At 51.5% G+C, this 23,001-nt stretch overlaps 10 protein-coding genes across 10 annotated transcripts; 3 read left to right on the plus strand and 7 right to left on the minus strand.

The window, feature by feature from the left end:
• Nucleotides 1–284: 284 nt before the first annotated feature.
• On the minus strand, nt 285–1,561 carry EDD37DRAFT_604036 (uncharacterized protein; the record flags this gene model as incomplete). The annotated part of the gene is made up of 3 exons (XM_062814703.1): nt 285–400; nt 455–999; nt 1,050–1,561. 3 exons carry the CDS (start codon nt 1,559–1,561, stop codon nt 285–287), a joined length of 1,173 nt encoding a protein of 390 aa, XP_062675016.1.
• Nucleotides 1,562–2,338: 777 nt separating this feature from the next.
• EDD37DRAFT_616139 (protein transporter Sec61 subunit gamma) lies at nt 2,339–3,292 on the plus strand. Its single transcript, XM_062815650.1, has 3 exons — nt 2,339–2,579; nt 2,846–2,932; nt 2,989–3,292. Exons 1-3 carry the CDS (start codon nt 2,495–2,497, stop codon nt 3,021–3,023), a joined length of 207 nt encoding a protein of 68 aa, XP_062675017.1. The 5' UTR covers nt 2,339–2,494; the 3' UTR covers nt 3,024–3,292.
• Nucleotides 3,293–3,446: 154 nt separating this feature from the next.
• EDD37DRAFT_38056 (1-alkyl-2-acetylglycerophosphocholine esterase) lies at nt 3,447–5,995 on the minus strand. Its single transcript, XM_062812086.1, has 4 exons — nt 5,693–5,995; nt 5,503–5,643; nt 3,908–5,452; nt 3,447–3,848 (listed from the first exon to the last, which is right to left on the minus strand). The coding sequence occupies exons 1-4, from the start codon at nt 5,868–5,870 to the stop codon at nt 3,568–3,570; spliced, it is 2,145 nt and encodes a 714-aa protein (XP_062675018.1). The 5' UTR covers nt 5,871–5,995; the 3' UTR covers nt 3,447–3,567.
• A 259-nt stretch (nt 5,996–6,254) lies between these two features.
• Nucleotides 6,255–7,731, minus strand: EDD37DRAFT_37817 (uncharacterized protein). The gene is made up of 4 exons (XM_062812054.1): nt 7,504–7,731; nt 7,341–7,455; nt 6,877–7,290; nt 6,255–6,822 (listed from the first exon to the last, which is right to left on the minus strand). The coding sequence occupies exons 1-4, from the start codon at nt 7,519–7,521 to the stop codon at nt 6,587–6,589; spliced, it is 783 nt and encodes a 260-aa protein (XP_062675019.1). The 5' UTR covers nt 7,522–7,731; the 3' UTR covers nt 6,255–6,586.
• Nucleotides 7,732–8,456: 725 nt separating this feature from the next.
• EDD37DRAFT_644898 (dimethylaniline monooxygenase (N-oxide forming)) lies at nt 8,457–10,182 on the minus strand (the record flags this gene model as incomplete). Its single annotated transcript, XM_062817565.1, has 5 exons — nt 8,457–9,347; nt 9,404–9,707; nt 9,768–9,923; nt 9,979–10,066; nt 10,131–10,182. 5 exons carry the CDS (start codon nt 10,180–10,182, stop codon nt 8,457–8,459), a joined length of 1,491 nt encoding a protein of 496 aa, XP_062675020.1.
• A 1,546-nt stretch (nt 10,183–11,728) lies between these two features.
• Nucleotides 11,729–13,907, plus strand: EDD37DRAFT_37757 (MFS transporter). Its single transcript, XM_062812041.1, has 4 exons — nt 11,729–11,867; nt 11,925–12,156; nt 12,211–12,313; nt 12,363–13,907. The coding sequence occupies exons 2-4, from the start codon at nt 11,950–11,952 to the stop codon at nt 13,622–13,624; spliced, it is 1,572 nt and encodes a 523-aa protein (XP_062675021.1). The 5' UTR covers nt 11,729–11,867; nt 11,925–11,949; the 3' UTR covers nt 13,625–13,907.
• Nucleotides 13,908–16,363, minus strand: EDD37DRAFT_37681 (uncharacterized protein). Its single transcript, XM_062812034.1, has one exon. It carries the CDS (start codon nt 16,153–16,155, stop codon nt 14,191–14,193), a length of 1,965 nt encoding a protein of 654 aa, XP_062675022.1. The 5' UTR covers nt 16,156–16,363; the 3' UTR covers nt 13,908–14,190.
• EDD37DRAFT_38202 (Sec39 domain-containing protein) lies at nt 16,327–19,348 on the minus strand. Its single transcript, XM_062812111.1, has 2 exons — nt 16,539–19,348; nt 16,327–16,465 (listed from the first exon to the last, which is right to left on the minus strand). Exon 1 carries the CDS (start codon nt 19,250–19,252, stop codon nt 16,571–16,573), a length of 2,682 nt encoding a protein of 893 aa, XP_062675023.1. The 5' UTR covers nt 19,253–19,348; the 3' UTR covers nt 16,327–16,465; nt 16,539–16,570.
• Nucleotides 19,349–19,458: 110 nt separating this feature from the next.
• On the minus strand, nt 19,459–21,339 carry EDD37DRAFT_616173 (uncharacterized protein). The gene has a single exon (XM_062815651.1). It carries the CDS (start codon nt 20,958–20,960, stop codon nt 19,803–19,805), a length of 1,158 nt encoding a protein of 385 aa, XP_062675024.1. The 5' UTR covers nt 20,961–21,339; the 3' UTR covers nt 19,459–19,802.
• Nucleotides 21,340–21,418: 79 nt separating this feature from the next.
• EDD37DRAFT_38388 (NADH dehydrogenase Fe-S protein 5) lies at nt 21,419–22,123 on the plus strand. Its single transcript, XM_062812154.1, has 3 exons — nt 21,419–21,580; nt 21,684–21,823; nt 21,883–22,123. The coding sequence occupies exons 1-3, from the start codon at nt 21,553–21,555 to the stop codon at nt 22,033–22,035; spliced, it is 321 nt and encodes a 106-aa protein (XP_062675025.1). The 5' UTR covers nt 21,419–21,552; the 3' UTR covers nt 22,036–22,123.
• The last annotated feature ends 878 nt before the right edge of the window (nt 22,124–23,001 follow it).

Raw genomic sequence — 23,001 nt, forward strand, 5'->3', positions numbered from 1 at the left:
CGTCCGGCATGTTCCAGCCTGCCAATTGCATCGTGGTGATGTGGCGCAAACGTCCCTATCGCCTTGGTGAGGGTCTTTGATCATTGCCTCGGTGCCGGCTCGGATATCGACGCTCCACAGCCTCTGTTGGAGCTGCTTTTTCATCTCCGGTAGTCGCGCGACTTGACCATCACATGTCAAGAGTGATGCTAGGTCGTGCGGTTCCACAGCAGCACGTGTTTCGCCAGTGTACCTTCGCATCTTCGGATGTTTGCAAGCAGACTGCGGAGATATATCTCCTTCGGCTATTCTTGTCTTTGTCGCTTGGCTCCATGTTGATTCCAATCGCTGCCAGTATTGAATCCCTGACCCTGTGCTGCATTGTTGAACATTCCGGGGTTGAACTGATTCCCTTGAAATCCTAGAAGATATAGTCAGCTCCTGAAGCCTCCGGTCCCATTGCTGCCAAGCTCACCGCTCATCATCATCGGGTTCATGTTCATGCCCATATTCCCCATGCCCATCCCGCCGCCCATGGCCATCATATTGTTCATACCTCCTCTGGCCCCCCGCATGCCGCCCATGTTGCCTCTCATAGGGTTTCCCATCATGCCACCTCGATTGAAGCCGCCATAATTATTTCCCATGCCCATGTTGCCTTGGAACCCCATGTTCTGGTTGTTATAACCACCCGTGGGACCGGAGAAGTTGCGGTTGTACCCGCCATGTTGGTTGTATCCGCCCCGATTGAAGCCTCCTCGGCCACCGCGAAATCCCTGGTTCCCCGGTCCATGGTTGTAGTCCCCTCGAGGTCCGGAGTTGAAACTGCCACCCCGAACGGGTCGCTCCTCTCTGGCTCTGGCTGGCGCATCTTTGGGAAGTGTCTTGAAGGGGTTTTGGGTCGCATTGGTAAAGACTACAGAGTGTTTTCGAGAAGCAGGCTGGCCCTCTCCTAAGGATTCCAACTGGCGCTTTGCTGCCGTTGCTGCCTGAGCAGAGGAGAACTCAACATAAGCTTGTCTGTCACACATCAGTATCATGCAGGGCACGAAGGCTGATGAGACACTAACCCTTTAGACTTGCCGTTGACTTTGTGCTCGCTGAAAGTGATTTCTTTCAGCTCATCTTCAGCACCAGCTTCGTTAGCCCAGCCACGAACATCGTCCTCGGTGATCCACCAGTGAAGATCTGAAATCATGAGAGCGTTGGTGGCACCGTGGTCGATTGGTCTGTCATCCGAAATCTCTTTGCGCTTGGTACCTTGTTGTGGTGCAGCCGACGCTTGCGCAGGCGGCGGTTGGGGTTGATCTGATTGGTTGACTTCTGGTCCCGTTTGATCTTGCGGTTGAGCCTGTGTAGCTGTGTGGTCTGCCTCAGGCTCGACCTTAGGTTGTGTTTGCTCAGCATGGCCCTCGGTGTCAATATCCCCGGCGTCTATGATGAATTCGGCATCATCCTCTTCTTCCTCCTCTTTGTAGTCCATATTTCCATCATTGCCCATGTCACCTTCGCCATCGCCTTCGCCGTCGCCTTCGCCGTCTCCATAGATGTCAATGTCAAAATTATCCTCTTCGGTTGCCATAGTGAAGAAGGTAGTGCTGTGAAGAAAGAGTCGATTGTCTGCTTGAAGGTTATGCACAAGAGGTTCAAGGCACAAGAATGGAGCTCTGCAATATCCATGCTGCATTAGCCATAAGTACAGGAAGGAAGGAATCGCAGATGCGCCGTAAGTATTGAATCTGCCTCGTGCTCTGCTCAACCAGTACCACCAACGCCGGACACAATGGACCCATCAAGATATACATACAGAGATGTTGATTCAGTTCCCCATGCTCAAGCAATAATCCTTGTCAATAATACATGAAGCAGTCCAGCTGTCTTCCAGGAAATGAACCGATACAGCCGCTCCGCAAGTCCTCAATCCGCAGTAGTATGGAACCAGTCAAGGAAGGCGACCTTTGGTTTCTGTAAACCTGTAGAGTCTGATACCGAATGAGCAATACAGAAAGGACGTCCCGCAGTCAGGAAGTCTCCTTCACTAGAGTCACACTCGGGATACCTTGATCTCCGCAGCTGTGCTGACAGTTCAAGGACGCGCTTCACTCGGTGGAACGAAGATGATGGAAAGCTCGCCCTCGACGAAGAAGATAGTATGTATGGTATTGAACCGGATACCGTCAATTGAATAGTGATGCACTGCAAAAGGAGAATGAGAGACAATTGGTTTGGGGCGCAGTCAATCGTTGCGAGGCACCTTGACATTGAAGTCCTCCTGCAGCTTGCTCTCCGCGCCAAGGGCTGCGGGAGCGTGACGTGCCAGGGGTCTGCGCGATTCTCGACCTCCAACAAATTAATGCCACCTCTCCGTACATTTTGACCTGGGGCATTTGACAATTAGACAAATACCCTTGTGTCTTCCATCAAGACATCTCTGACCAACTCTTACTTTCTCTCTCGACCATTGAAGCTACCTTAGGTCATATTACCACAACCGCATCTCCCATTTTACGACAGCATGTCAGACCTTCTACAAGAGATGGCCGACGTGCCTCGAGACTTCTTCAAGGACGGCACGCAGTTTATCAACAGATGCACAAAGCGTACGTGACAGCCTCCATACGACCCTTTTCCTTCTGCGACGCGGGCTGCTTGGCTCAAAGAGATGGTGAACGAAGCTGCGTTAAAGCCAGGAGCGTGATGGATGCGTTGCAGTATAGTCGGCGGATTGGTTGAAGAGCTGGATATTGTCACCAATTTCAAGTTCTGGAAGCTGCAATCCATCTACAAGCGACTCGGCCACTCTGCGCACTGGTCTTTCAGACGCGCCGAGAAGTGGACTGGACATATGCTGACCTGCGTTTTATAGCCGATCGGAGAGAGTTCATCAAGATTTCGCAAGCAGTGGGAATGGGATTCCTGATCATGGGAGCCATCGGCTATTTCATCAAGCTGAGTGCGTCTATCTGTACGATTCCCAGAAGACAACAATCTAACAACGATGCCTTACAGTACACATCCCGGTGAACAATGTATTAGTAGGATGAATGTGGCAATGGGTACAAACTTGTATGAGTATTTCAGTGTCTGGGCCGCATGAAAGAGCAAGCAGCAACTCCTTGAAGTCGGAGAACGTCCAAGCCCAGAGGCGAGAGGATCAATCACCACTTTTCCAACAAGAGATCAATTGGACACCTGGACGCATTTGCTGAACAGTGTTGCGACACACTGATTTGTCGTGCTTCAAGTACAGGATATCGCTTTGCTAGCTTAATGAGAAACTGCCCAAACAGAGCGTCAGTCTGCCAGTCGTTATTGCTTACCGAGAAGTCTGTGATTACACCCGTCATCTAGCATTTCGTTTTCATCGTATCCACGTAAAGTAAAGCATATCTGCAGTAAAGAGACAAGATCGCGCTTTTGCAGCCGCAAATGTCTACGGCCGTTGAACAGACTTTCGCTGTCCTCGGCAGCCAGCTGAGACTGTGCATCTCAAGGCGAAGTAGCACCAGCGTCTGGCCATGCACTTCTCCTTAAACTCAAGCGCCTGCCCATCCTCCGCACCACCTCACCCACCCCATTCAATGATTGTCACCAGGTACCGCTGCTGGCATCGGCGTCTTCATCAACGCCCAGCCGCTGCGGCCGCACGACACTACTCCGCAATCCACGTCCCTCGGCTCTGCTGCGCGACTTGGTCTCTGCAGCAGCGCGAGACCGGCGCTGCGCGAGGTTAAAATCCTCACGCATATCCAGTCGAGCATTGTAATTCGACGACATGGCTGGAAGAGCTTCGTCGTCCTCGGCACCGTCGTTCCAGCTATGCAGCGACACTGTGCCCGTCGCCATCCCCCAACCGTTCCAAGACGTGGCTAAAACATCAGAGTCAGTATGAATATGGTTTGGAAAGAGGTCAGGAAAAGATATGTACCAGCCATGACGGGCGCCGTCGGACTCCAACTCGCGTCTCGCACACAGGTCTTCCACACACTATTATGGTGACCATGTAGTTCATACCCATACCCGTCGCTGCCGTCAGTCCTTGGTCTTGAGAATTTGGTAGCTTCAAAGACATCAATTGTCTCCTTCCTCGTGCCATCCATGTTCCAGATATACACTTTTCCGTCTTCGCTACCACTGTAAACGTACCGCGAATTACTCGAGCCAGGGGGCGAGAAGTGGCATCGGATCAGCGTCTTGAGCACGCTGTGTCCGCGGAAGGTGACGACGCTGCAATCCTTCGGGTTAGGCACGTAGTCATCCTCGTCGTAGGGGCTGAACCGGTAGTCAAAGTTGGTCGTGTAGGCGTGCATATCAATCCGAGCAAAGTCGTTCGGGCTGATCATCTTGCGCAGATCCCAAAGCTTCATCATTTGGTCTTTGCCGTTTGAGAGGACATACCGACCATCGCCCTTAGAGTCAACGTAAGTGAGACCTTCGGTGTGTCCGACGAAGATGCCAGCAGGTCGGCCATCGGCCATGGATCGTCTGTCCCATACTCGCAGTGTCTGATCGTCCGAGCCCGAGTACAAAATATGCGGAGACATTTTGTCGCCAAAGCACACCGCGTTCACATCGTCTTCGTGGTTGGACAGGCGGACAGTCGACTGTCGTCGCTCGATATCATAGACGACCACACTATGGTCAGATGTTCCCGCGACAATTTCTCGGCCATCTCCGCTGAAGCGAAGGGACCATATGCCGAAGCCATGTCGTCCCATGTACCCGTAGGTCGGACGGCCCATTCCCGAACCCGGGGCGAAGTTGGTAAAATCGAGCAGGGTGTGCTCGGAGTGGTCGGTAGGATCAGTAGGAGCGAGGCAGACCGTGTGGCGGATTGAAGAGTAAGCAAGGTATCTGTTGTCGGGGCTGAGTGTTGCGTCGGTGATTGTCCATTGGCCAAAAGGATAGTCGACTGTCTTGTAGTACTTCCACTCGTAAGGGTTACTCGTATCGTACATGCGCACCTTGAAGTTCTGGGTACAGCTGAAGAAGAAATTGCCATCGTCAGAGAATTGACCGGAGTACGCTCGACTGTCGTAATGGATGATCTTGTCCGCCATTGTGGTTGCTGGCACCGAATCCTGAGCGATCAGGCGATTTTGCCGTCGCATACTCGAACGTGCATCGAGGCCCAGTCGCCGCCACATCAGACGCTCACTGACTGTGCGCCTCCTCTTTCGCCGTATGTCGACATCGTCCTCTCGCGTGCCATACAATCCCGAATTCATCAATGCCCGTCCGTTATCGCTAGGTACTTTTGGAAATCGATCGCCCGCGGGCTTTGGTCTTCTCCTTCTCCGACGCCCATGCAGGCCGCCGTATCTTTCGTAATCATCGGTCAAGTCATCGTCCTCGTCCTCGTCTTCCGCAAAGAGGTCACGACCGCCCGGACCGATGAACCGATATCGGCTGAGGATAAGCTGTCTAAGCGGTGCACTCGCCTGGAGAAGGCCTCGAATGTCGGCTGTGGTCACTTTGGACTGGTCAGCATTTGCTTAAAGGCATGAACTCCGCAGCACAAACACAAACCCTGGGTAGGTCGGCCCTCTGCACGTCCCGCGCCGTTTTCTGTCTCTGTCTGTTCGCCTTCTTCATCCTCGTATTCATCATCGTCCTCCCCAGCTTCGAGGACTATTTCTATCCCGTTCAATGTCTCTTGAGCGTCTGTCTCGTGTCAGCGGACGAAATTAGTGGAATGGCGCTCCGATCGTACCAGCAAAGTCCACGTCACTATCCTCTTCTTCTCCAAAACCACTAGCACCGGTGCTTTGTTCTTCGGTAGGTTGATAGCTTTCCATATCATCGTCCTCGTCCTCGTCACCAGTAAAGATATCGAGAATATTCGACGGCGAAGGGCTTAGGCCTTCGCGGTCATTTTCGGGATGAGACATAAGTATTAGGACTTTACAAAAGAGTACGGAGTCGTGATAGAGAGAAATGAATATAGATTAGGGTCGAATAAGGTCAGCCGCAGTCTGCGGAGAGGATGAGGTGCTGCGGATAGGCGAAGTGAATGTCGACATTCCCGTCCGTGCTTATCTCCGACCGAGATGGTGGGTGATGATGATGATATCTTTTATCGATCCGTTAATCCTATCACTTTAATTACCCCACCCCCGACCAATGCCCAGGTTCAAGAACCTACACGAAATGAATACTTGGGGTTCTTTCCACAGACTTGTACTCCACGTCCTCTTGACTCCTGTGTCCCTGAGACGTCTCCGTCTGCTCTTGTAGAGCACTCTCGATCTTGATCGTGCTTTGTAGCCTCAAGACCATCGGACATGATAATCTCTGCATCATATTGATCCAACTCACAATCCTGACCAAGATTACTGATACTGTAGTCGGATGTGACGTGCTTTGTGCAGGGTATGTTCTCGTCCGCGAGACATCTTGGAGTCACCGTCCTTGAATGTCCTCAATGCATTGCACCCAAGCAAGAAAATGACAAGAAGAATCGTCGTGTCGACACAATCTGTAGAGCGGTCGCTGCATGATGGCCTCATGAGAGTACGCTTCTCAGCGACAACAGAACAGGCTTCTCTCTCTATGTGGCGCTGGGCGTTCTGAGAAGGAACCTACGGTCACTATTGCTTGCTGTGGATCAATCGTCTAGTGTACAGGTTGAGGCACTGTCCGTCCAGCCGAGCAAACGGTTGGCGATATCACTGGAGTAGCAATGCGTGGCAGATCCTTTGCCCAGGTCGCCAGACGAATCGATTGCACCCGAGTTGTATAATCGCGCAGCTCGATAATATGCTTGGGCAAATTCAATTCCATCGACGTCTGCCTGTGCGTTGATGTTGATCGCAAATCCCTGTTCTGAACCGGTACCAGCAACTGTGGGGAAAGGTTAGCGACATCATCTGCGTCGGTACCAACGTATCAACATACCACCATCTGATATCATGCCCAAGATCTGGTCTTGCGGGCATGGGTTTTGTACCTCTCCATCGTCATTGCAAGAATGATTCCCTTTGAAGGATTGCAAGAGACCTGGGTTCTTGATTCCGTCGGAAGATGTAGTCGTCTTTGCGCGAACACAGCCTTTGGTCTCCTGCAGGATCGCAGCAAGAATGAAGCGTTTGTCGACTCTCGTTTCATGGGCGACTTGCTTGATGGAATTGTACAGGTCTTGAATTTCCTGATCGGAGTTGTTGGGTGTGCCGTACACCTGGCTACAACTCCGGCTGATGATATGTTGATTCGCTACCCAGAGATCATTGAAGGAACCCCATGACAAGGCTGACGGCCACCCTTCGCCTATTGAGCCGTTTCCGTCATATTGAGTGTAATTGTTCAATCCGCCTGTTGTTGCCATTAGCATGCCGTCTCTTGTCCATCCTTGACAAACGCACCATCATAGTCGTTCCAGTACTCATCTGTTCCTAGGCTTCCTGATACGACTGATTGGTCTCGTTTTAGAAGCGGTGAAGCATAAGTGAATGCGACGAGGAGAGACGCGAAGTATAACTATCAAGAGATCAATATTTGTTGAGCAACCTGATGACTAGGACCTACCAGCCCTGAGAGGCCCATATTGCGTGCAATTGCTGCTGCAAAAACGACTTCCTATGCCCAGTAGTAGAGAAATTGTCGGTCTTGAAGCAACAGAGGTATAGAGCAGGAGAGAGCAAGACACTCGTCAAGTCATCGGGTTAGTATCAGTATCTCGAGGCCGCGGCACGGCAAAAAGCAAACACTTCATTTTATCCAAACGCAGCCAGGGCTGTTTCATCGATGGCTCGGTGTTCGGCTCCATCGGCGGAGGTAACGTTATCCAAGGCCACCCATATAGCGTGAAGATCCTGGCATAGTCGAAGGCCTTACCCACAATATTGTGCTGGACTCAAGGCGGCACGATGGTGGCCAAGGCTCGCCTGAAACACATTGCCCAGGCGTTAAGTTAAATAAATCCACTCGAGAGGCGCAGAAGGCCGTCATGTTTGAAAGCAGAACGTCAAAGATCGATGCAGGATGCCGATCCTGTGCGAAACAAACGAAGCAAAAGAAAGACACAAGGCCCAGAAAACTCCATATTTCGCACAACGTTCTTTTTAGAGAGATCAAGTGGGAACAGCCGAGAAGGGCCAGCCTCCCTCCGCCACGATCCCCGTGTGACAATCTGACTCAACTTACAAGAATCTTTTACTTCGGCTGTGAGCGCGTCAGGCCCTGCTGTGGCACAACACCGTGGCAGTGAACAACTAATTCCCGCAACGCTGATATCAACAGCACGGGAAGATCGCAGACGTTGAAACATTGAGGAAAGATACCCCAAGCGCCTCTTTTCGTTCGGGACAAGCTCTTTTAGCCACAAATCCTCACCTCCGTCAGCTATTGGGTCGTTTATCTCTGCAACACGAGATTTCCAGAAACAGGGGTTTTAAACGGACAAGATGTCTCATACCTCGCGAATAATGTATGTGCGCCTAATAACCCCCTGATATTACCTGATGTCAACCAAGCACCCGCTAGATGAAATGCAGACTATCTTTCACGTCGCCATGGTTCAAAAACGTCCACGACTCATCGCCATCATCTTCAGTCCTTCGAAGATTGTTTCCATCACCATCTCCATAATCGGGATATTTCTTGATGTGCTCGATTGCCCATCGGGTTTCGTATCCGAGAACCGGCGGGCATTTGCCCTGCCCTTCAAGCAATGGCAAACCAGCCGTCTCGAAGAGCAGCCGCAACCAATCCATAGTCTCTCCGTCATCCCAAGGTATGTCGTGGAATTTTCGTCGTTCACGCTTGACCAGTTTCCACCGCTCTTTCTCCCAGCGCTGCTGTGCTTCTCGTGGCGGGAGTGGAAGAGCATTTCTTCCTGCAAAGAATCGAGCAAGTGCAATAGCTTGGTAGTCGAAAGACCTAAATGTCAATACGCGTGGCATTCCGACGATGCCCAGATTCGGATATTTCTGGAAGAAGGTGTGCTGGTAAGTCCCGATCAGACCGTCTTTGACATAATCGTAAATGGGGCCACCGTTGGCTTTAGCATTCCAGAATGGAAAGGAAGGCCGGTAGCCGGTGCAATAGATGACAGCGTCTATTGACGATAACTTGGAGCCATCGCCGAACACGACATCGCCATTCGGCCGGAACTCCTTGATGACAGGTTTCCATTCAACGCCTTCGGGAGGCGTCGGACCATCCCAGCGCGAACGACTTCGCCGGGACTGATATATAGGTGCTTGAGCAACTCCTACGAGGGCTGCCGTGATGTCGTGGCCTGACGCTGAATTCCCGATTACCACGACTTTCTTGTTACGATACGGCTCCGGATTTCGGTAAGTTTTGGAGTGTGATACTCTGCCAGGAAACAGTTTGCGGTAGTCGTCCAGACCGGTTACGTGAGGCACCTTTTGCGCATGAGCTGCGCATCATTGACACGACTGCAAAATGATTCGACACTTACGATTGGAACCGAATAGTGGCCATTAGCCAGGATCACCGCATCGAATCTCTCTTCCCACCAGACATCGACATTCCTTGCAGCATCATGGCGTCTAAGGACGAGTTTCCAGCTGTCCCTACCAGAGTGCTTCTCTGCAGGGATTCTTGACAAATCCTCCACCGTGGTGCTCAATGACAGTAATGAGTCTGTCCTGTGCGAAGAGAAGTAATTCGAAATGTACTGTTGTGGTACCCAGTGCGGCGTAAAGGGTCCATAGGGAAACGGTATGTCAGAGAGACACATAGCAATTGCTGGGACATTGGTTCTGTGAGGGTCAGCTCTCACCCGCAACGCCCCACGGTTGGAAGACGGTGGCTTTACTCACGTCAAGTCGTCGTAAATCGGCGTCCGGTCGAACCGTTCTTGCGAGCTCGGCGCGGTCGTCTTGGGTAGAGTATCCGGAATTGTCAAAGGAGGGTCAATATCCGGAGGCGACGCCCCTGGTACGAATGCGAGCTCTTTGGGACCAGGATCGTATATCCTGTCGTGTTACCAACGTATCAGTCGCAAGGCTGGATGGAATGGTGTTCGCCTACCATGTCCCGCCCGGTGTCTCCCGCCTCTCGAAGACTCGAATCCGGTCAAAACTTGCCTCTGCTGCAAATGCTGCAGCGGCAGCCGCTCCTACACGAAAGAAAGTGCAAGGTGAGTTTGAGTTTCAGGAAAGCTCAATGTGGTTATATAATACCTGAAGCACCAGCACCAATTATGGCTATTGACTTGATTGGCGGCACTGTCATCTTGCTTTACTTTGCTGGGAATTGGTAACATTGAGAGACATCACAATTACTGAACTTTGCGCTTGACTCACGACTTGTTGAGGCGGTCAGGTAGGGACACGGGGAGCCGTGGTGGTGTGTACGTGTTTCGCCATCCAGCGGAGGATTGCGTGCTTCCCAACCAGCCAAACAGAGCATTCAGGAGGCATACGGCACGGTAGTGATCGGAGCCATGCCTGCGCACGTTGATTTCCTCAAAACTTCTACTCCTATGAAGGTCTTTCCAGTCCTCTCTAACACTCAAGATGCACTATTCCGTTGTATATCTTCAACTCTCCGATGCTGCCCTTCGCTGGATGACCCCTTTTGCTACAGCCTTGCACGTGACCTGAAGGACATTCGAAGAGTATTCGTGGACGCTTCGAACAGTGATAGAGGCAAAGAAAGGCTGGAATCTGTGCTACTGGAGCATGATGTCCTGACGTTTATCGATTGCATAGATAGCTCTCGACGGACTCTCCCCGTGAGGTACTTCCATAGAGTGAAACTTTCGCACATGGCTTCCAACACGACTGTTGCTCATCTTGTAGGTTTTCTCGTCATGAGCATAGAAAAAGGCAAGTCCCAACGTCGCAATGACATGGGTAACTCCGAAAGCATGGTACCCAGCCTCGTGTGATATCAGCCCACCTGGCTCTTGAGTGAAATGGCGACATCGGTATCAAAGATCCGGAGAGTATGCCTGCTTTGTTTCGGTACTCTGACCGAAATTGATGTGATCTTGCCTCTTGGGGCAAAATCTTTGCACTGGGGAAAAGCGCGCAAGATGGGGCTAGTAGTTGGTCAGTCAGTACAGCACGTAGGCAATTCCTATGATTGCTCGAGCACAGCGGGAATGCAGCCCTGAAGCCATCCCGAGTCCATTGATGCGGTGTGCATCAGAATCTCAACGAGACTGCTACTGCCATTCGGTGAGCCATGTAGTCTCCAGCGCGATAATCTCTGGAACTGCAAGAGCATCAAAGCAACGTTGCCAGCACAGTCTAGTATCGCTGTAATCTTAACGACGTTCGGTGGACGGGGGCGGAATATTCCATTTAGTTAAGCTTTGGGTGATGCAGAATTAAGCGTCCGATCCCCCGAAAAATCTCCTCTGATAGACATGCTTTTACCACACCCATCCCAATTCTTCAACAAAAATCACTCTGCGCAACAGCGTGTGTAAAGGAGAGCGGAAGGAACACCAAGTCGGTTCTCCATACTCTCGACGGTGGAATACGCCCCTGATCCAAATTGTCACGAGCACCTACATGCATCAACACCTTGACCAGTCCAATGATCCAGCGAGATATGTCACTCATACAATTCACGAAGCTATCCAGCGCTGCGAGGCTTGGACCCATGAACCTGCAGCTCGGGATAACCACTTGTAATCCCCTCTCACTGTCACCAGATCTGGACGGCCCACAGCGGCTACATGGGCGGTTTCGACCCCGTTATGCTGCTTATCGTCGAATGTTTGTTGACTTAAAACCCTGCCCACCTCGACGCACATGTGAACACTATCGCCTCCAATATGACTTTCTCCCAATGACGCGAGAAATGGCGAATATCGCGAATGAGCGAAGAACCCCTTCAAGCACGAGATATTGAAAATCTCTGCACATCCATTCACGATGAAGCAAAAGATATATTTAAGCCGTAAGGTCAAGCTCACCGGGCCGTCGAAAGTCTTGCAGATCAAATAAGTCTGGCGAAGACAGTTGTCCCGCCGTATCCGGCATCAATATGGCTGCCGTGAAAGAGTTTCAGCGTTCCATAACGGAAAAGCCCGAACCTCACATTTCGGAAAAGGATGCTGATGTGACCTTCAACCTGATCAAGGGCCATGGCGGTGATCTGCATGCTCTTGACCTCGGCGGTCAAAGAAGATTGAATCGGAAGCTATACTACGGTCTTGTCTCATTCCTGGTTCTTATCAACCTTATGCTGTTTGTACGTTGACCATGCCTCCACCACATTCGGCACTGTCACTAACACTGCCTAAAGATCGACAAAGCAACCCTGGCCTACGCTTCGATTCTGGGATTGTTCGAAGAGACCAATATCGGAGACGGCCAGTACAACAACCTCAACACGCTTTTCTACGCAGGCAAATCAATCATTCCCCTCTTACCAAGCCAAGCTAATCATCTTCCAAGGCTACATCATCGGACAACTTCCAGGGCACTATCTCATGCAGCGTGTCCCCCTAGGCCGCTTCATGGGTGTGACAATCTTCTTGTGGTCACTGATCGTTTTACTCCACTGCACGGCCACAAGCTATGGCGGGCTGATCCCACTACGCTTCTTCCTAGGCATGGTCGAAGCCACCGTCGTCCCAGCCATCGAAATAACGCTGGGTATGTTCTTCGTACCGGAGATCCAAGGCATACTACAGCCCCTATTCTGGGTCTCATGTATGGGCGCGCCCATCCCAGCAGGCTTCATCGCCTACGGCCTGCTATATAGCCACAGCGCCGTCGCACCCTGGAAGCTCTTCATGATCACCACCGGCGGCTTAACCTTCTTCTTGTCCATCATCGCCTGGTTCCTGTACCCCAACAACCCTGCCGAAGCACGGTTCTTGTCGCTCGAAGAAAGACTCTTCCTCGTCACCAGGATCCACGACGCGACGACCTCGTCAATCGAGTACAAGAAGGTCAAGCAATCCCAGCTGCGCGAAGTCGTCCGCGATCCCGTCTCCTGGCTATTCGGCCTGCAAGCCTTCACACTCATGATCTCCAACAACATCGCCTATCAGCAGAACCTACTTTTCGTTTCCATTGGAGTGGATGATCTAGGCTCCACGCTCGTCAGTGCGGCCAGCGGCGGCTTCAGCGTGGCCTGCTGTATCGTCGCCACCCTGCTTCTCCGATACGTCCCCTGGCGCCGTGCATACTGGGGCACATTCTGGTGTTTGCCGGCTATAGCAGGCGGCATCGGCATGGCCGCTCTGGACTGGAACAGGAAGGAATCGCTCCTGGCCTGCCTCATTCTAGCGGGCGGCACCTTCGGCATCACATACATCATTGCTCTTGGCTGGACGACTTCGACGGCTGCAGGCTACACCAAGAAACTTGCGCGCAACGTCTTTTTCATGGCTGGGTACGGCATCGCCAACCTAATATCCCCGCAAATCTGGGTGCCAAGTGATGCACCGAGGTATTATCCTGCCTGGATCATTCAGATCGTCATCAGTTGGGCCGGCACGCCCCTGATACTCATTGTCATTGATGTCATCTTGTCGCGCCGCAATAAGGAGCGGTACGCCTGGATCGCGCAGCAGGAAGCTGCGGGCAAGACGCGAACCGGCGTTATCGAGCAGATCGACGCCAATGGCAATAAGACGGAGGTCGAGGTCGATATCTCGTTGCTTGATCTTACGGACTTGGAGAACAAGTACTTCATCTACCCTCTTTAGCTCCATTAGAGGTGGAGTACGACAAAGATGTCAACGTCAATGGTCAGTAGGTTGGTGGCAGCGGGTTCCCCGAAGGCAAAGCACTGGACTTATATCGATAGAGATGGTGGTCATCTAGTTGTTATTAAATAAAGGTATGGCGTGGTAGCCGAAGAACTCTAAATGCATATCGAGTCAGTGAGTCTAGTTGAATCTAATGAGCACCTTGTCAACAATACACTAGATTTATATAGTTGTGCTGGAAGGCCTCCCAAGTGTTAAGATCTAAAAGGATTGCCTTGTAGGCGAAGGACTTCAAGTAGACATCAAGGAAGTTCATCCCGTTAGATCTAACGAGCTCCAAGCGTCGAACGACGTCTAGAAAGCACATGTAAACGGGGCACTCTCTGTGGTCAACGATGATAGTGATAGCCCCTGAACTTCGGGAGCCTACCAAGCCTATCGAACTGCACCTCTAACGATGCATACCAGGAGCACGCCATATCCATGAAAACAGTATCATTTGCTATTGTGTCATGGCGAAAAAGCCCCTATGTACAAGCCCAATTTTTCACTTTCGCTTCACTTCACAACCATTCTGCACCACCAGGCGCACTACCTGGCGCTGGTCCATCGATAGTGACCCATGATTCGTCACTCAACATGCTCATTCGTTCAAATCTGATCTCTGGAAGCCTGGGAACATCCTCGTCCTCGACCGCACGGCGTCTAGCAACAGGAAGACCGGAGTCCGAGAATGTTCGCTTGATGGCAACAGGAGGGAGAGCCGACGCATCGAGGTCCTCGGTATGCAAATCCCACTCATCGATCTTCGATTTGAGCACGTCGACCGATCCGGTCTTGCGGCGAGGAATAGGCTGCTTCTGTCGACCTGGGACTGAGACAAACTCCTTGTGACTTGTGGCTTCTGCATGTTCGTCGGCGAACTCTGTGCCACCAGGGCTTCCCGTACTGATGAAACTCAAGCGTTCGGGATGGTGACTGTAGACGCTGCTGGCGCAATTGCTTGGCTTACTCTTAGCAGTATCAATCATTGGCTTCATGATGGTTGAGAGCGAGGAATGTGAGTATCTCCTTGGGATGGGTGCCAGATTGCTAGCTCCTTCTCCTCTGCGCCTGGCGAATAGATTCGCAGGATACAATGCCTTGCTTAGACGATTGACAGTCGTCCTCGCTGTCACAGCATGTCCACTTGTGGCGACCCGCTGCGCAGGTGGGAGTGCGACAGAGCTCGGCGTTCGTCTCAATGCACATGGGTCAAGAGACTCAGCCTCGGAAACAATGCTCAAAATGTCCTTGTCTTGTGCCTGAAATGGGGTTGACTGAGCTGTGATTGTTTTTGTCACTTGCTCTGGCGAAGTACGAGGTGTTGTTGACAGTCCTGGGGTCGTGAAGGGATTGCTGCTTGCAGTTCCGGCTCGTTTGTATGGCGAATGGTCGATTTTGGTGCCGCCTGCGGTGCGGTCAAACCACTGACGAAGTTCCGAGACAGGTGTTTTCGGTCGAGTCACTGTACCGGCTCGATTCAAGCTTTGACTCCTCGGAAACGGTTCGTCCGTGAGCATTGCTGGCTTATCATTGGGCTCTTGTTCTTCTTCCTCGGTCTCCTTGCTTCCTCGTGAGGCCGCTGTGTTCAGTGGCTTAGGGCCTTGTGCAGGTGCTGCCATATCAACATGCTTTTCTGATGGCTGTTGAGTGTCATCTGAGAAAGACCGGACCTTTCCATTGGTACGTTTGCTGTTACCAGGTTTTGGACAAGGAGTATTGAGCACGTCCAATTTTTTCTTGATGTTAGGTTGCTGATCGAACAGTCTAACAGGGCGTGCAAACCCTCCGGATCGACTCAAGCCAGTTGTTGGCATCGGGAACCTCTCGAGCTGTCTGGTCAACGGTGGTGGGCGGCCTGCTGGTCGTGGTTTCAGAGCAAGAGGTTCAGGAACCGGAAGGATGTATTCGTGTGTACCGTTGGAAGCGCTGATCGTGTTCTGACCAGTTCCGACCGTCTTTGTTGAATGTAGTGGGGGGCACTTTGTGTATTCCTTCTGTCTATCCGCTTGACGATCCCTAGCTGGTGTGAAGAGACCATCACTGCTGCTACTGTTGGTGATGCCAAGAATAGGACCGACATGGTGTTCAGACTGCGGAGGAGAGCGACGACCGATAGTAGTCAATTCCGTCGGATGACTAGGGAATGCAGTTGTGATTCTTGGGTCATACAATCGAGCTGCCTGCCGGATAGCCGCCGATGCGTTACCGTCCAAACCTCGCAGTAAGGCTGGATGGGTTGGGAAATGGTAGCTGTTTCTGTTGCCGATATGAAAGGTAGGGAGTCTGTTCGGTGCTAGTCGACCAGTGCGATCCCTGCGAAATTTCGGCCTGATGAATGCAAAGAGGAGAGATCCCAGCATGCCGACCACCGCAGCAATGCCGAAAACGATGAGGAAGGTGCGTACGGTAGAGCCAATGCCACTAGCGTTACCGCTGGCGCCAGGGCCTGCATCTTGCCGCAGAGGTCGTGATACCGCAGGCATGACGACGGCAACGGTGAGGGCGACGACGGTCAGGATGTGGAGAGGAGTGATGAACAAGAGTCAACCTCTGATGCAAGAAGCACTAGGAGATGTGATCGAAGAGTCCTGAGGGGACGAGATGAGAAAGAATCAGGCATGCGAGGGAAGTGAATGGACATTGTTGTCTCTTTTGGAAAATTGAGGGCATTGAGTGATTGTAGAACACGCCAGACACCGCCAAATTAGCGGCAGGTGGTATGTCATGCTCTCATGCACAATCCCACGACCGATACAGCTGCGCTCATCTAGCGCTCAGTTGATCGTCTCTGTGCTGTCTTTCGACATTAATTGGGCTTGAAAAGGTGCTATAGCAGAAATGAACAAAGAGGCAAACAGCCACTTACCCACTCCATCTCAGCAGCGCAGTATCAGCTCATTATTCGTACTCAGGACTTTGATCAACTCTATCCCGTGGCTGCGCACCCAGAACCCATCCCATGCCACTGGCCAGGCCACTGGTGACCATGTTGGCGACCACATCTCTCTTTCGGACCCGCCCACCTTCAGCTGAAGCAGCAGAGGTCGCATCCCATTCCGCTCCTGAACCCGCTTCCGTTATCTTCAGATCTCGCAGGCCTCCTGAGCCAAGTGGGATAGCCGCAGTTTTCCGTAGAGCTGTGGCAGCTCCTCTTGCAACGTCAAAGAGACCCATTGGTGCTTCCTCTTCGTAAGACGGACCCGCACGCGAGGCTGGGAAATTCCGCCGCGCCATTGCACGTCTGGTTTCAGCCATGTCTGCATCACGGTCTTCAAGTCCAAATGCTCCCGGCAGTGCAGCATCAGCTTTGGCATCGAAAGATCGCTCTTCTTCCACCGCCTGTGTCTTCAAACCCTCCATCTCTTCTTCATATCGGCGCCACGTAGCAAGGATTCCCGATAGTGCTTCCCCCGATGGTGCCAGCATCAAGGCTCGTGAAAGGAGCTCCATCCGTTGAGCTAAGCTATCAATGCGGGAACTGAGGTTCTTGGGCGAAGAAGTTGGACGATATCTGCCAGCAGCATACGCGGCACGCCAGGACACGTCGTCAGTAGAATTAGTAGATAGGCTCTGGCTCGGTGTAGTGTGTAGGCGTGTCGTAATATAAGCGTAGGCTGTATCGAAATCATTCGCCGTAAGCGCAGCCATGATGGCTTGATATGTTATCCTGTGGTCGGCATCGGAGATTCGTAGCTCAAGAGGATCGAGATCGTTTGCTAATGCATCTCGATTAGGAAGATGGGCACGAACCAGATTCCTGCCGATTTCCAAAAGGTCATCCAGCTTGGTATAGGCCTTTGTGTCCTGCTCCAACACTTTCTCCAGCAAGGTCAAAGGGTCCTTCTGCACTCGTATAGCAACGGGCTTGAAGGGGACTCCATGTTGTAAGGTCAAGTGATAGAATGAAAGGCTATGCGTGGCTCTGATTAGATGGTCAATGTCTGCGAGGTCGGTGGATTGAGGGAAATGAGGTCTAAAGGCTCGTAGTATCTCGCTTGCCCGCTTCATACCGCCACGATCTCTGTTCCCATTCGTTGCGTTGTCGTATGCTTCGTATATCGCAGCGACTATGCGGCTTTCGACTTCGGCAACAGGTAAGGGTGCAGACTCGGGATGAATGTAAACCTCTTTGACGGCGTCGTATTGACCAGCGGCAAGAAAGGCATCGACGATCTGCCTTTCTGCGTAGTCGGCGGAAAGCTGACCCAGATATGCAACGCGACGGTTTGTCGAGCTCGCGTCCGGGCTATCAGACCAGGATCTCAACCATAGTAACTGCCGGCGCACAGAACGCCAATCGATTTCCTTGCGAGTCAGCCGAGGAATTTGCTGCAATAGTCGACCAAGCTCCTCCTTGTGGCGCCGTTCTGAACCGAAGGCACATACTCTGGCCAACTCACTGATCGATGACGGTAGTCCTATACTCAATAAAATGGCAGAGGTGCCCAACAAACCAACCAGAAATTGAACCGATGAGTCGTTGACTTGTGTGAATCGATTTGTACTATGAGATAGCGAACCGGGAAATAGGTCCGCTTCTTCGACTTCGAAATCGTTGGGTAAATCGATGTCAGGGTAGGATGAAGAAAGTTTTGTCGCTTCAAGTCCAGTCAGGTTGCAAGCTTTGCTGATTACCCTTTGAGAGACTGCAATAGATTCGCGAGTGCTCTGTGGACAATTGTAGACGAGAGCAAGGCCCGTTTGAGCATAACGAGCGACCAGCTCACCTTCATCAGAGGATTCTTGTACTTGGACAGGACCATTCCACTCATCAAATGCCTTTGCTGCAAGCTCATAGTTCCTGACGCTCTCGGTGATGAGCCAGTCATTGACGATCTCCCAGGGCCTTCCCCCCTCCAAAGCGTCTTGCGCTGAATCGACCTTTCTCCTCTTTGCTCCAGTCGCGCCATGTACCCAGGGCGCTACGACGTTGTCTAGATCTCTAGCAATGTCCTTGGCATTATGTGTCCTTTCGGAATATCGCAGTATGGTCTTAATACCTCGTTCGACCGATAAAGTCTCCAACTCTTGCACGCCAATAAGATCCTGCGCATCCGGGTAAAAGTCACACTGCAGTCGGAGGACGGGAACGAGATAGGTTTGATACCAGTGCTGCAACTCAGGATCCTGTGCGACGAAATGTTCGACGAATTCTGCGAGTGGTTGGACTGTCCCAGCGAGAGACTCTAGACGTTTGGTCCATTCGATTATGAAATTTGCAAGTCTGCTGCTGGTTTTCCGACCGATGTGCTGGGGAAGTCGCTGTAGTCTTAGCGTTCGACAGCGCTGCAATGCGTCGTTGCGCGAAAGGTTGGATATCGAGGGATCAAGCTTGAAGTCACGGAGGTCTTCGGATCCCTCAGGATTTTCGGAAAGACCGTCGAGGAACTTAACAAGTGCAGCTTGTTCAGGTGTATCGACAGGATAAAAGGACAGTAGAAGTCGATATAGCAGGTCGTCGGGCAGGACATTGCGCCGGCTGCGGACAAGTTTCCCTAGCTCTTCCGAGTCCCCTTCAGAAGTCAGCTGGGCAGCGAAGAGAACCACATGAGCGTCCGTTGATGTGCTCAAAGGTGCCATTTCGTCGGTTTGGCCTCATGCTGTCATATTGAACATGAACGCGTCAAGGTAAACATACTTGGGAAAAGGATGAGGATACGTGGAGCGTCATTTGTCTCTCCGCAGGCTGCACGTCGGAGAAATCTGGCCGTGACACCTCTTTCCAGGACTTGCATCAAAATTCTTATCGATAAGGTCAAGGTTATGGTCACGGATAATACTACTACGTGGTGAGGAGCGAGGACTTCCAACCTGTACGGACTATACCTTGGCTAAGTACTTATACAAAAGAAATAAAAAGGAGCCAGCTTGAATGATGCAGAGCACTCCCTGTGTCATTATGCCACTGGCCATGTTGTCGCAGGAGTTGACGACGATGGACCAGGTGGCATCTGTGGTAAGACTGTCGGCCCGTTGAGGAGCATCGCTGCAGCAGCATCTTCCATCCCCTGCTGTACAGCCTGCGCCTATTTCTGGTTCTTGAACACCCTCATGAGCGTCTTCCGAACTGTTGTATGTATGGCCGTCCACTGCGTTGGTGTCGTTCTCCGTATCATGACCTTCAAGCACATCATGTGAATAAGTGCTCATTACCTTCCTCATCTGAGGGGCCATTTGCATCTATCCAGTCACTACGGTCATCGTCATCGCCATCCTCATCATTCTCGTCATTCCCATCGTCGTCATCCTCTGTGATATCATCATCATAAATACCACCATAAACCTCACGGTGGTCTTCCCGCCATTGTTGGACAAGTCGCAAGGTCTCTTGAGCCGACGAGCCCGCTGGAACCTGCGCTTCCTCTATGAGGGAAACAGACAGGGATGGGGTCGCACGGCGAATGACAGAGAATGTATGCGGAACATGCAGATCGTATGCCCACGGGCGTTCGCTGATTGCGCTGTTGGGCTTCCATATGACAGTCTTGACGTAGTAATCGTTGGTTCCCGGTTGTGTTTCATCTCGAAGCCAGCGTGTGCGCTCCCAAGTCGAGCTCCCACTCCAAAGATCAACTTTGAAGTCTCCACCATTGGCGGATAAGATTGTGCCGTCCTTTCTTTCGAAGTGCCAGGCCTTGGTCATCTCCTCTGCTATCCAATCAATCTGGTTCTCCTTCCTTTGCAAGCTTTCGAGTTCCATGCAAATCTCACTGAGACTACTTGGAAAGCGACAAACATTGACCCACCAGGATCTGATGAGAAGGCGCTCGTCCTGCTCCCAAAACCACCAATCATGGTGTCGGATTGTAATTGTTAGCTTGCGTGGAAAGAAGTTGTCCATGTTGAGAATATTACCAATCTCCTTTCCGGGTTCGAGCGCGTATAGCTGGGGAAACACTCTGACATGTGAGATCTCAACTTCTCCATGGGCGGCATTGAGTTGGTTGAGCGCAGGCTGCAGCTTAGCCACTGACATGACATGTTTGTCATCCGGTTTGCGCCCTTGTGCTGCTAGATAGAATGTGTGGATAGCGCTGATCCATGGCCTGAACCAGTTCTCGGCATAGATCCGTTGGCACGTTTGAAGCAGTGCAGTGTCGGCGACCTCGGGTGCACTGTAGTCTGGTCTCACGAAGGAACTGTTCCTGTCCCATTTTCTGGCTTGATCGTCATAGCAACTTAGAGCGAAAGTGAATATGCGGTCACGGATTTCCCCAGGAAAGTTATCGAAAAGAGTGCATCCCAATTGCTCGTTACAAGGGAGCTTGAACGCTGTGATGCGATTCATCTTGTCCCACGACTCCTTTCGACAAGGCGAGGTTGGTTCGGATATAAGTATGAACAATTCCTCAAGAGCAGAGGTATATGTTGGCAAATGCTCAAATATCTAAGCCGCAGACAGTTTGGAGTAACTCCCACAGTCTTTTAGCACCCAGGCAGAGATGTGCCTAGTGTCATTGAGCGTCATTCTGCGCATTGCACAGCCTGCAATGTGTTTAGCGAGCAACATGCCTTGCCTTTGTGTGACTTTGATCAGGCAGCAAGCCTCTAGCGTTGGGGCGGGGGCACTCCTTTGAGATCACAATAATGAATGAATCAAAGGACAGGGACGGCGAATAGAACCAACGAGATTGGTTCACTTGTAAGCGCAGAAAAGTCGGTGTCTGACGTGGAAGATATACTGCTATGAAACATCTATGAATGTGCATTTTATATGCCGCTCGAGATCAAATCATTCAAATGACCCAGCCACTCACTTGGCAGGCTAAAGCTCGACCGCAGCTCCAACGACTTGAACTCCACACCATTCTACATCACTGCGACTGCCGCAACGCTTGTGCAGTGAATGGACATCGTATAGCAAAGGAAACCTGGTCAGAATGGCATCCGGCTACGGCTTGACTGGAGGTTAGTTTCCCTGATGTGGTAGCTGTGCTCTTGGGAGCCTGCCCACAGCCGCCGCAAAATGGGTTGTTGGAAGACCTCAACTGACGTTGTGTGCGAATCTCAGGTGTTTCTCGATGCTTCCCATTCTGGCAAGAATACATGTCCTGTTACGTTATCAATCAGAATGATCCCGAAGCGAGGAAAAGAGGTGTATGTGCACCGCGGTTAGAAGACTACTACGAGTGCCTGCACCACAAGAAAGAGGTTGGTTGCCAGTACTTTTGAGTTGTCCAGGGGACAGGAATGTTGACTGTTCATGTTAGTATGCGCGCACAGTTGCCATCCAGAACGCACTACGAAAGGCCGAGGCGGCATCCCCACGCGAAAACGCACCCAAGGTTGGCCAGATTCGAAGTTTGGGTCTGATAGGGAAAGAGGATGAGACCAAGGCGATACTACAAACCAGCCCAGCATGAGAGCTAAAGAAGAAAGTGCAACTTTAAAGAGATAGATATGAACAATCATGATGTTCAGGTAGTTTACGGACTGTACATATTGACGGGACCTGTGAGAGGCGCAAAACAAGCCCTTCAAGCACTTTACCGATGGAGAAGCATCACAATCACAACAACTCTTGTCTCGAAGCGGCACCTGTTTACTCCGGATCACGGTCTTCGGACGTGAAACAAAGGAGAACATTCAGCTTCAGCGCTTTTCAAGGGACTGAGAACTCGGCCAAAGCTGCATCTTTCGAAGTGACTCTCCCCAGTCAATACCTACCAGGTAGGTATGGTTACTGGATGCGGCCCATAGAGTATCCCTGGTAGTATCGAAATCTTTCTGGATAGACAATGGAGGTTTGAAGGCTTGTAGGCCCGTGGTTCCTGCGTATACTGGCACATTACCTTTGACATGAGGGCCGCGTAATGCGCCTTCAAAGTCCTGCTCAAGTGCATCAGAAGTTTGAGCTCTGTCTACCCAAGATCATGCCTTGTAGACACAAGCGTTCGGGTGCATCGTAAACCGACCTTTGGTGCGTAAATAACGGAGACGGACGATGCTCGGGCGTTGTCTGATTTGATTCTGAGAAAAGAATGATAGAAGATACGACCCAGCGGCGAAACATGTCAGTGGCATGTCGAAGGCAAGATACTGCCAAGAAGAGTCATGGGCAAAAAGCTTGAGTGGTGCTAGCGTGGCCTAAGGGGGCCTAGCAGGTCACGGAAAGAGCAATCAGAGGCCAGGGGGGCGCCTGCAGGCTGCGACTGAGCAAGCGAGGATTTAAAGCCATTCCAGACCCTCATAACCATCGCCGCGCCCCCCAATCTCAAGTTTCCTGACCGCGTTTCTGCCCTTCGGAAGCAAGGCTCTGCCCGGGTATCATCACTACGGAGGTCCATTTGTCCCTATATTTTCATTTTGCAGGCCTTTCTTCTAATCAG

Source organism: Exophiala viscosa (assembly GCF_022695815.1).
Source record: "Exophiala viscosa unplaced genomic scaffold EDD37scaffold_1, whole genome shotgun sequence".
Lineage (NCBI taxonomy): Eukaryota > Fungi > Ascomycota > Eurotiomycetes > Chaetothyriales > Herpotrichiellaceae > Exophiala > Exophiala viscosa.

What these genes read in the sequence shown, in the direction of transcription:
- EDD37DRAFT_37817 (XM_062812054.1), bottom strand. An exon ending in GTACTGGAACGACTATGATG is followed by an intron (nt 7,291 to 7,340) that starts GTGCGTTTGTCA and finishes TGGCAACAACAG; the next exon opens with GCGGATTGAACAATTACACT. An exon ending in GGGCATGATATCAGATGGTG is followed by an intron (nt 6,823 to 6,876) that starts GTATGTTGATAC and finishes CTTTCCCCACAG; the next exon opens with TTGCTGGTACCGGTTCAGAA.
- EDD37DRAFT_38056 (XM_062812086.1), bottom strand. Translation starts at nt 5,870, where the DNA reads ATGTCTCATCCCGAAAATGACCGCGAAGGCCTAAGCCCTTCGCCGTCG. An exon ending in TAGTGACGTGGACTTTGCTG is followed by an intron (nt 5,644 to 5,692) that starts GTACGATCGGAG and finishes GACACGAGACAG; the next exon opens with ACGCTCAAGAGACATTGAAC. An exon ending in GACGGCGCCCGTCATGGCTG is followed by an intron (nt 3,849 to 3,907) that starts GTACATATCTTT and finishes CTGATGTTTTAG; the next exon opens with CCACGTCTTGGAACGGTTGG.
- EDD37DRAFT_37681 (XM_062812034.1), bottom strand. Translation starts at nt 16,155, where the DNA reads ATGCCTGCGGTATCACGACCTCTGCGGCAAGATGCAGGCCCTGGCGCC.
- EDD37DRAFT_37757 (XM_062812041.1), top strand. Translation starts at nt 11,950, where the DNA reads ATGGCTGCCGTGAAAGAGTTTCAGCGTTCCATAACGGAAAAGCCCGAA. An exon ending in TTATCAACCTTATGCTGTTT is followed by an intron (nt 12,157 to 12,210) that starts GTACGTTGACCA and finishes CACTGCCTAAAG; the next exon opens with ATCGACAAAGCAACCCTGGC. An exon ending in CAACACGCTTTTCTACGCAG is followed by an intron (nt 12,314 to 12,362) that starts GCAAATCAATCA and finishes TCATCTTCCAAG; the next exon opens with GCTACATCATCGGACAACTT.
- EDD37DRAFT_38202 (XM_062812111.1), bottom strand. Translation starts at nt 19,252, where the DNA reads ATGGCACCTTTGAGCACATCAACGGACGCTCATGTGGTTCTCTTCGCT.
- EDD37DRAFT_616173 (XM_062815651.1), bottom strand. Translation starts at nt 20,960, where the DNA reads ATGAATCGCATCACAGCGTTCAAGCTCCCTTGTAACGAGCAATTGGGA.
- EDD37DRAFT_38388 (XM_062812154.1), top strand. Translation starts at nt 21,553, where the DNA reads ATGGCATCCGGCTACGGCTTGACTGGAG. An exon ending in CGGCTACGGCTTGACTGGAG is followed by an intron (nt 21,581 to 21,683) that starts GTTAGTTTCCCT and finishes TGCGAATCTCAG; the next exon opens with GTGTTTCTCGATGCTTCCCA. An exon ending in GCCTGCACCACAAGAAAGAG is followed by an intron (nt 21,824 to 21,882) that starts GTTGGTTGCCAG and finishes TGTTCATGTTAG; the next exon opens with TATGCGCGCACAGTTGCCAT.
- EDD37DRAFT_616139 (XM_062815650.1), top strand. Translation starts at nt 2,495, where the DNA reads ATGTCAGACCTTCTACAAGAGATGGCCGACGTGCCTCGAGACTTCTTC. An exon ending in TATCAACAGATGCACAAAGC is followed by an intron (nt 2,580 to 2,845) that starts GTACGTGACAGC and finishes TGCGTTTTATAG; the next exon opens with CCGATCGGAGAGAGTTCATC. An exon ending in CGGCTATTTCATCAAGCTGA is followed by an intron (nt 2,933 to 2,988) that starts GTGCGTCTATCT and finishes GATGCCTTACAG; the next exon opens with TACACATCCCGGTGAACAAT.